At 48.2% G+C, this 10,000-nt stretch overlaps 2 protein-coding genes across 2 annotated transcripts in view; one reads left to right on the top strand and one right to left on the bottom strand.

Moving 5' to 3' along the window:
- Nucleotides 1–8,443, bottom strand: part of tm2d1 (TM2 domain containing 1) — an 8,498-nt gene extending 55 nt beyond the window's left edge. Inside the window, exons 1-7 of the mRNA XM_042006704.1 lie at nt 8,265–8,443; nt 6,034–6,107; nt 5,802–5,910; nt 5,627–5,718; nt 1,586–1,659; nt 292–428; nt 1–194 (exon numbers count right to left, since the gene is read on the bottom strand). The exon at nt 1–194 is cut by the window's left edge and continues 55 nt beyond it. Coding sequence (XP_041862638.1) covers nt 318–428; nt 1,586–1,659; nt 5,627–5,718; nt 5,802–5,910; nt 6,034–6,107; nt 8,265–8,398 — 594 coding nt within the window. The 5' untranslated portion in view covers nt 8,399–8,443 and the 3' untranslated portion in view covers nt 1–194; nt 292–317. The remainder of the gene's footprint in view (nt 195–291; nt 429–1,585; nt 1,660–5,626; nt 5,719–5,801; nt 5,911–6,033; nt 6,108–8,264) is intronic.
- A 1,175-nt stretch (nt 8,444–9,618) lies between these two features.
- The window catches only part of patj (PATJ crumbs cell polarity complex component), a 115,216-nt gene continuing 114,834 nt past the window's right edge, over nt 9,619–10,000 (top strand). The window contains exon 1 of the mRNA XM_042006703.1: nt 9,619–9,827. The gene's annotated coding sequence lies outside the window, so the exon portion shown is untranslated. The remainder of the gene's footprint in view (nt 9,828–10,000) is intronic.

The following is a 10,000-nucleotide window of genomic DNA, read 5'->3' on the forward strand; positions in this document are numbered from 1 at the left end:
ACTTAAAACAAGACAGCAGGGAAAAAGAGAGGGTCATGTGATTAGCTGATGGAGTCATGTGATCAGTACAGAAATGCGGCCACTGAAAAATAATCAGCAGGAATGAAAAAACGAGGAATGGCCCTTTAAAGACGTGCACTTCATCCAGTGTGTTGATGACGAATTGCCATGACAACGTCAGGAGTGGAAGACACCTGCACACAAACGGAATTTGTTAACACTGATACTGGAAGAGGAATCGTGGTGGAGATGTGGTGAAACAGGTAGGATGTAGAGAAAGTGATTGCTTACCATCCTGTCAGAGCTTCCAGGTGTGTTCAGAGGGACAGGTGTGGCTTCCTGTAGGTCTGGTTGGTGATGGACAGGCGGGTCAGTCGGGCTCCATAATAATCCACGATGTAGTTGGATCCGTCTGCTGGACCCACGATCTGCAGGACACAGGGACGGTTCTGTTTAAAAATCCTGCTGAACACAGAGTAACGGGTCTGTACTTATACAGCCTTTTAGCCCATTCACACACACATTCACACACTGATGGCGGAAGCTGCCATGCCGCCCAATCATTCCAGAGAGTAGTCCTTCAGACACGGATCTGGTTCTGATGCTCTGTTAGACCCAGACTCCAGCACGGTGGCGGCAGAATGATGGTCTGGCTGCTGTGTTGGGCTGAACTAATTTGCTTTGCCAAGAGGAGCTTTATGGGTAAAAGGCTCCTCTTGATAATCTCATTTTTTATTTCTATATTTATTCAAATATATTGTTTTATCTTTTTTATTTGAATTTACAGAATTTCTCTAATCTTGCTGGACCTGACCGGAGGGACAGAAAAAAAGGAGAATAATGAAGAAGTAAGAAGGAAAGTAGTAAAAAGGAAGAAGAGACAAAGATCCAGCAGACAGAAGCAGTGAGCTTCAAACCAACCTAACAGCAGACAAGCAGCTGCTACACCTGTACAGAAACACAGCAGATCATTTCCTACAGCTTTTACAGGTAAACTAAGCAGACAATCATCAGGAGTTCCAAAAAAAACAGACAACAACAACAACATGTATCACAACAACAACCAAAGAACCAGAAACACACACACCTGAACAAAACTATGTCTTGGATGACTCAGCCCCCTTCAAACCCCTACACCCCCCCTGCCACCGGGCCCCACACTGGGTTCTGGGCCAGGTCATGCATTGACCCACGCCCGGGCAAGCCCAGATCCCCCAAGCACCAACCAACACCTCCATCCCCAAGGGAGGGGGCCAACCCCAGGCAACAGAGCCCAGACAACCCTGCCCAGCCCGACCCAGAACTGTTAGACCTAGAAATAACCCCTGGATGTAAGACTGGAACCACAGAGAGTTTAAATGCCCCAAATTTAGGATTAATGGACCAAATCTGCCTACGTTCTGGATTAACAGACCCAATCTGGCCCACATTCCAGAATAATAGACTTAGTTCTTCCTTTCTAATGGATTTTCAGCTTCTACTATCTATAACACTTGACCAGGAGGGAGTAGTCAGTCCCTTCACCCCATTCTCCATCCTGTCAGAGTACATTAGAGGCGGGCCACCTGAGTGGGCTGAGACTCACCTGCATTGCGATCAATATGAAGTCGATTAGTGTGCCGATCCCACAGAACCCAACGGTGCAGAACTTCAACAGACCTGAAGAAGAGAGACAAAATGAGACTGATTTACAACTTCTGATCCAGAAGAAAACCAGTAGGACCGAGGAAAACCATGTCCAGGACATGACCCTCTGATGGACGACACATCTATGCAGACATCAGCACACTTTGTGCTTCCAGTTTCTCCAGTGTGGAGGTTTTGTGGGTTTATCTTCTGTCATGGTTGGAGCCAAAACTCAGCCGGCCGACTGGGCTATCCTGAACCAGAGCAGAGTTCTGATTCATGTTACTGCCCATAACAGCAATCTGATGTTCATTACTGAACATTCCTTAAGGGTAGGAATTCACTAGAATCAGGAAAATTATGCATTTGTTATATTTTGGCTCAAAGTTTTAAAACTGCTTTCTGGATGAAACTGGAATGGTTCAGTTTCGGCACGGTATCCGTGTCCAAGTTGACTTTGGCAGTCCTGAAACTTCAGGTGTGTTTGTGTTGTCATGGTAACTCTGAGCTGTCTGGGTCTCCGACTACAAAATTTCATAGAATGATGTCGCTTTAAGAGTCGCTAACAAGTTTCAAATTGCTTATGTGTCACGTGCAAGATGGCAGTGAAATGCAGTCATACATGCATCCGAGGTCCATTTACCACCAGTAAAAAAACAACACGGTAATAAACTAAAAAGACAATAAATATAAATCTAATGAGCCACAGTGATGTGCTGCTATACAGACAGACTACAGAATATCTCCAGTGGGAATGGAGCAGATATGAAGCCTTAAAGGGAGGAAATGACGGTGTTTCCAGCAGAAGGTCGGACGCAGGCCAGGGGTCGAGTTCCCAGCTCCTCCAGACTGAGGGAAGAAGCTCCTCCTGAGTCTCTCTGGGTTCGCCTTCATGAGCCTCAGACGGCGGCCAGAGCGCCGCCTCTCCACCACACCGTTGTTAGGATGAGGGTCTCCATGATCATGTTCCTCTGGCTGCTGGTCTCCTCATGAAGATGTTCTGGAGGGGGAGGGTGGTACCATGGTACGCTCTGCTGACCCCAGCACCCTCTGCAGGGCCCTCCGGTCCCAACCAGTCCTGGTCCCGTTCCACTGGGTGGTGTTACCAGAACTCTCTCCACCACTCCAGTGTAGAAGATCCTCATGATCCTCAGAGAGACTCTGAACTTCCTCAGGTGTCTTCTTCACCTAGCTGTCTATGTGCAGAGTCCAGGATAGATCCTCGGTGAAGTGAAGAGTCCAGGATAGATCCTCGGTGATGTTTAGAGTTCAGGATAGATCCTCGGTGAGGTGCAGGGTTCAGGTACTGGAACCTGCACCCCCTCTCCACCAGAGTTCCATTAATCCTCAGAGGGGTGTAGTTCCTCTGCTGTCTCCTCCCATAGTTGGTAATCATCTCCTTAGTTGTGTCTACATTCAGCAGGAGGGTGTTAGCATGGCACCACTCTGCCAGGTCCTCCACCTCCCCTGTCTCCGTCCGCCAATCATTGTTGTTGATGCAACCAGCCACCACAGTGTCGTCCAAGGACTGAGGACACAGCCCTATGGAGATCTGGTGGTGAGGGTTTTGGGGGCTGGAGGTGCGCCTGCCCACCTGCACCACCTGAGTTCTGTTTGACAGGAAGTTCAGGATCCAGGCTCACAGGTTGGAGTTCAGCCCCAGGCTGAGCAGCTTGGAGTGGAGCGTGGTGGGGCTATAGTGATGAAAGCTGAACTAAAGTCAATGAACAGCATCCTTATAGTGGATGAGTCCAGGTGGGTCCAGAGACTCAGGGAAGGAGGCACAGATGTGCCCCTGACTAGTCTCTCGAAGCACTTCATGAGCTCAGGGGTGAGGACCACGGGGCGGTAGTCATTAAGGCTGGTAATAAACTCACTGACACCCTACGGGCTGGACTGGAACATGTCCCAGTCGGCATCCGACAGAGCGTCCTGCAGCGTAGCCTGCGCCTGTTGTTCCAGCGCCTCACCTGCCTCGTGGAGACTCCCTCCTGTACCATCCTTTGCTTGTACTTTGGCACAAGGTAAATTGTGTTGTGGTCCGATTTTCTGAGAGGAGGCAAAGATTCCGCTTTGTAGTATCTTTGAATGGTGTGTAACAGAGATGTTCTCCCTTCTGCTGGCACACGTGACGTGTTGATAAAAAGTCTGCATAACTTTTTAAGGTTAGCCATGTTAAAATCCCACCGTGATGAGGGCAGCGCCCGGGTGTTTGGTCTGGTGGTGACACAGCACGTCACGTAGGTCCGATAGCGCTGTGTCAGTGTCTGCGGGTGGTGAAATGTATATGGCCGTCACGATGATGGCTGTAAATTCCCGCGGGAGCTAGAAGGGTCGGCAGAAAATGGAGAGATGGTCCAAATCTGCCGAGCACGAACCGTAGAGTTTTGGTTCCAATCAGGATGCTCCTCAGTCACTTTAAAACTCTCTTTACAACAATCTCTTTACGAGTCGGGTTCATTAACAGAGAAGAATGTTTTGCCAACTGACTGACCCAGCTCACCTGCACCAGGTGACCCAAACTGAGGTTCTTTGTGGATGAGTGTGGTTTTTAATTTCATTTAATTTTTCATTTATTTTTATTTACTTTATAAAACAACATATTTACATTTATAACATATTTTCTAGTTGTGTGCAGAGCATCACTGCTAACTTCATCTGTTGTCCCTAGGCCTGTCACGATAACAAATTTAGCTGTACGATAAATTTTCTCAGAAATTATCGCGATAAACGATAATATTGCGCAAAGCGCTAATGTGTCATTTTGAGACCATTCTCAACTAATATAATAATAATAATGCAAGTACACATTTTCAAAGATCAATAAACTAAATAAATAAAAGCGCCTTTTTCACATAAGCCGGGACGCCGGCCCAAAAGTAATGCAGCCCACTGGGAATCCTCCCAAACCTCTCGATTAGCCGGCATTGCTCTTAATGTGTATTTTGTCAAATACGCTAGTGTTAACCATTCCCGCTTCTTATCCGCCGATAGTAGTCGGAGGACACGGGGGAGATCCGTCCTCTCCAGGGCCGAAGTGGAGTTGGCTTCGGGGTTAACTCCCAATTACTCTCTTCTCTCGCCGCTCACGGCGTGGAGCACCATAAAAAAAAGGAAACAGCGGTTGTGCTGAGAAACGGCTTTATTATAACGCACCGTTATTGTTTTTCCTGACTGTTCTGCCTAACCGCTCCGTCTCTTCTCTTCACACCTTTTCTTCTTCTGCTACTCTCGTTCCTCATAAGCTCTTCTTCTCCTCCCTCTGCGCTCACGCTCACTCTCACGCGCACTGAGCTGCTGGATCGCACACACAAAGTTAGACACATCGCACAACACTAGTATATAGGCTGACTCTATTTGCGTAATGTGCCTGCGGATTACAGGGGTTATTACGGTAGACCAGGAAGTGGGGGCTTTGTACTGACGTCGTAAGCTAGCTGTGTGTGTTCTGCTTACATGTGGGGAGCAGCGAAATGATAAAAGAGGAGGTGCTTGCATCTATTATTTCTCCATTCGACTTATTTACATATTTCAGCATGAGAATCGGAGGTTTAGCGCGAGAGCGTGAGAAGCCACTTAAATGCGCAAGTCTCACGGCCATTGCGTGTTGGCAGCCCTGCAAAACAAATGCGGCTTACCGGCTCGTGCTGCAACATGCTGCAGTCAAGTATGACACCAGAGAGATCACTCCGCAACAAACCAGAGCGTTGAGTCGAAATACGCCATAGTGAAACCTATTGTCATACACAGTTTATGGTAAAGGGGGGACTAATAAAAATTATCGCGGCCGGCAAACTTATCGTGCTCTTATTTTCTTATCGTTCAATTAATTGACTTATTGCTTATCGCGACAGGCCTAGTTGTCCCTTGGCAGGCCACAGACAAAACTCAATGATGCATAACATCATAGAATACCATAATAGTAACATAATAATGACATAAGAAGAAGACACAAAATAGAAAAATAGAAGAGGTTGGGGTGTAGCAGGTGTGTGTGTACCTAGAGCAGGATATCCCAGGTAGAAGCGATCTGCTCCGAGCCAGCCCAGAAACAGAGACAACGCCACAGCTACTTTGTAGGAATAGCCACTCCTGGGAGGAGAGACGGACACGTTACACTCAGTAAAACACGGACAACGTTGAACATTCATTCTGTGTGTATGATGAGCACTCACACATTCCTGCAGGGGACGGTCCTGTTGAACCCGACCTCGTCCCCACTGAACCGGAACTCGGTCCCGTTGGGAAGCCGACAAGTGATGTTCGGAGCTGGAAGACACTCCACTGCAAACACACAGAATTATTAGGTGGTATAACCAGACCTGACCAGAACCTGGCCTGATCAGAACCACTGAAGCTCCTCTGGACCTTCTGTCTTTTTTCCATCTGTGATTCTGTTGGACTCACCCCAGGCCGTGGTGTCCCTGCAGGTCTCCGGCTCCTGGGTGGCCTCGTCTATCTTAGGATCGTTGCACCGATACGTGGCGGAGTGAAGGAGTGTAAACTAGAGACGGGATTTAAGGCACTTTGAAGGGAACCGGATCTTGTAGAGGCTCCTTCTCAGTGATGCTGCTGGGTACGTGTCCCAGATTAAAATCTGACAGGACGCAGCAAACTCAGCATCATTTCTCCCATGAAAACACTGTGTTTAAAATCCCTGTAACTAGCAAAAGAACCTTCAGCATTTCCCCGACAGTGACTCAGCCGTGGCGGGCTGCGAGGCTGCGAGCATGACAACAGAACGTGCGCACGGTAAACACCGGGAACATGTACGTGATACGAGTGCGTGAACTAGTACCTGCGAGTGAAAACACATGGAGAGGACACCTTTCTGCACTGCGAAGGAATAACACCAGCAGAGAATCAGCCTGGTGAGACCCGTCAATCCACTGTGGACACGTGGACCAATGTCCTCGTGGCGGAGACAGAGCGCACTCAGTTCTGTCCCCGACTAAACGGTCCTCGCTCAGCTCTGGAGTTTACAGACTCTGGAGGCGGAGACTATGGTAGATGTGTCTTACCTCTGATGGGTCGGTTTCTGGCCGACAACAGTCAGAATAAACTTCTCCCAAGTGTCAACACAAGGCTAAGGGTTTTCCAGATGTGGAGATTCCACAGAATACTTGGGAACCTGGACCACATTAGACCAGATCCCGATAAAAACTACATCTTCAAACCAGAACTGAGAGTTTGACAGGCAGGAGGAGCCCAGGGGTTAGGTGGAGACCAGCGGGGAACAGGTGACGTAGAGGAAGTGGGTGGAGGAGCAGGGGAGATCAGTGGAGTAAGAGGAGGGTTGGGTAGAGGAAGAGACAGTGAAATAAAAGCCAACAGCCAGAATGGAAACTGTGACAAACTGAACTTAACAGATGATCATGGTGGTTTGGTATGGGTTAAAGGAACTGAGTAGTTACCGGGGAACAGACATCTGCAGGATCCGTCTGATGGTCCGGGGTCGGTCTGATGGTCCAGGGTTGGGTTGGATGTTTAGAGGCTGACAGCAGGTCTTCCAGCGTCTCTGACGGTTCTTTCCAGGTTTTTGGTCGTCAGCCTGGACTGCGGTTCATGGTCTTGCTGTTGCTGGTTTCAGTCTTCGTTTACCTGCCAACCCCGTTAGCCCTGTTAGTTCTGTTAGCCCCGCTAGCTCTGTTAGATCCATTAGCCCTGTTAGCTCCGTTAGCCCTGTTAGCTCCGTTAGCCCTGTTAGCCCCGTTAGCTCCGTTAGCCCCGTTAGCTCCTTTAGCCCCGTTAGCTCAGTTAGCCCCGTTAGCTCCGTTAGCCCCGTTAGCCCCATTAGCTCGGTTAGCCCTGTTAGCTCTGTTAGCTCCGTTAGCATCTGTGATCAATAACTCAGAGGAGAAGTGTGGAGAACATGAACGTGGGTCTTTGGGAAGTTGTGCTCTGTCCACGGACTTCATCCCCTTCGGCTTTCCTCTCCTTATCGCTCGGAAAACAGCGAAGCCTGACGTTGCTGAAACCAGGAGCAGCTCAGTGCAGCATTGTTCCTTTTTTTTTTTTCTTCTTTTTTCAGACTTGGAATTGTTAATTGGAACCATATCATCCACCATAAAAGAGTTTAAGGCTACAGTTCAAGAAGAGAAGAAATGGAAGAAAAGCCTGTTTTTTAAGCTGAGGACCCGCTCAGATCGCCACCGGTGGGTCCGGTGTTGTGCTGAAAAAAGCACCCCTGGCATAAAAAGCACCACCTCTCAAGGAACCTTGCCAAAAGCCTGAACTAACCTTATATATATATATTACAGAAAAACAATCATGCTTAAATGGTCTGTATATGGTCACACAGAAATAGTAGGACCAGTTGACTCTAAATCACTTGCAGCCCCCAAACAGTTATTGCTAAACATGGTCTGAGCATGCTCTGAAAAGACCAAAGTGCTGAGAGTAACGGGGACAGATTTACTGGGGGTGCATATTCTGGTAGTGCAGTCTGCCAGAATATGCACCAGAACCGAACCATCGCTGCGAGACATTGAAACGTGTTCGGCTCTGATTCGGCTCCACGATCCGGATCAGATCTGTTCCCTTCACATCAAAATAACGCCCAGCCAAGCTAAGCTAACTAAGCTAACCTTCGCCGCTGTGCAGGTGAGCTGAGCTCGTCCACATAGATGAAAGGATATTGTCCGAGTCTCAGGTGCTCGCAGCTGTCCACTTCCTCCGCCAGCACGAGCCTCAGGTGAGAGTAAACGCAGTAAAACAGCAGACACCACATCCCTGACCGTAAACACAACAACCGTCTCCGGGAGGACGCCATGACTGTCTACGTCACGTGACCCAGTGATGCCTTCAGAACGCTGAGAACGGTGGGAAACTAGAACTTTAAGGAAGAGGAGTCAAACGCCTGCCGGAAAGTCGCCGCACTCACTTGTTTACGTCATCGAACACCTTTTACAGAAAAGTTCCAGGAGTTGGGTCACAGGTTTCCCATAGAAAATGGAAACCTTGAAGTGGATACAGGTACCTTTCACCCTCTTTCATAAAACTTTATTAGATTTTACAAATAATTAAAAAAAAATGTTACCAGTGTGAAACGAATAAAACAGGAAATATCAAGTTTGGAATAAAAACACATGCCATGTGTCCTTCTTTTGCTCTGATTGGTGTTATTAACCAGGAGGTAATCTTGATTTCTTAAGTTTGAATTTTTAAAGCGCACGTTCAGCAGGTGGACCTGGTAGCCGTAGCCATGGTTGAGGGACTGGATCGGCCTGCTGGCCAAAGACCAGAATGAGATCCGTCTTCACTGCGACTCGTTCTGGAATGAATGAAATGGATAAAGACAGCTTAACTTCCCCCTGAGGAACGTCCGGATCTATGATATTTGTAAATAGCTAAATGTTAGTAAAAATCTCACAGGAACATGACTGTAGTTTTATTTTTGTATTTTAATGAACAGAACAGCAGAAAGCAACAGAAATGCTGATTTTGTTGGAAAATGTTGCTTCCAGACGTTCCTAGAAGTGTCCTGAGTGTTCGTAGGTTCCCGCTACGAACACACCAACATGCCAACGTTCTGACGAGGGTTAGTTTTCCTAAAATCTTCATATGGTTTAAGAATGATTTATCGATAAGAACAGGTGGTGAATGAGGGCCCGTGTTTCTCAGTCCAGGTCTTCAGGACCCACTGCCCCGCAGGTTTTACAGGTAACTAACACACCTGTCTGTAACAGGCTGCAGAGATGGATGAGGAAGTTCATGAATCTGGAACAGGTGGTGGTGAAGTAGGTGGGAACAAGTCTAAGACCTGCAGGGCGGCGGGTCCTGAGGATCTGGATTAAGAAACACTGGCCTAGGGGCCATAAAGCTGCGATTTGGTCCTGTTCCCATCGACCACTTCAGCATCGTTCTTCAAAACGTGGAACTGGCCATGGTATTTCCGACTGTGCGTGAAGGCAGCATTAAAGCGACTCTCGTGCCGAACTGGATCCAGTCAGTGAGTTCTGCGCCGCTTCGGAACCGGGTTTATGGTGTGTGTTGGGTGGGTCACGGACGGCTCTGTCCTCTGTTTGTCCGTCGACGTGAAACCGAACCGGGCCACGAGCGGCTGGCCCGCGTTTCCAGCCGCGCGTGCCGCTGTGTTAGCTAGCGGAGCGCGGGGCTGGATTGGAAGTTTCTGGAAGTTTCTGGGAGTGTTGGGAAGTTTCTGCCAGTGAAGGTTAGATGTTTTCTCGGTGAAACTGTCGGTAAGGATTTAAGCAGAATGTTTTCATCGCGCGCGCATGTGTGTTTTAGCGGGTTTCGGTGTGTTTAGGGACGTTTTCCACCTGTTTGAAGCACCTGCGGAATCTCACCTGGTCACGTCTCAATGTCACATTTCTTAACTTTAGGGCACAAAGTGGTCACGCGGAATTTAATT

Source organism: Melanotaenia boesemani, chromosome 14 (assembly GCF_017639745.1).
Source record: "Melanotaenia boesemani isolate fMelBoe1 chromosome 14, fMelBoe1.pri, whole genome shotgun sequence".
NCBI classification, from domain to species: domain Eukaryota; kingdom Metazoa; phylum Chordata; class Actinopteri; order Atheriniformes; family Melanotaeniidae; genus Melanotaenia; species Melanotaenia boesemani.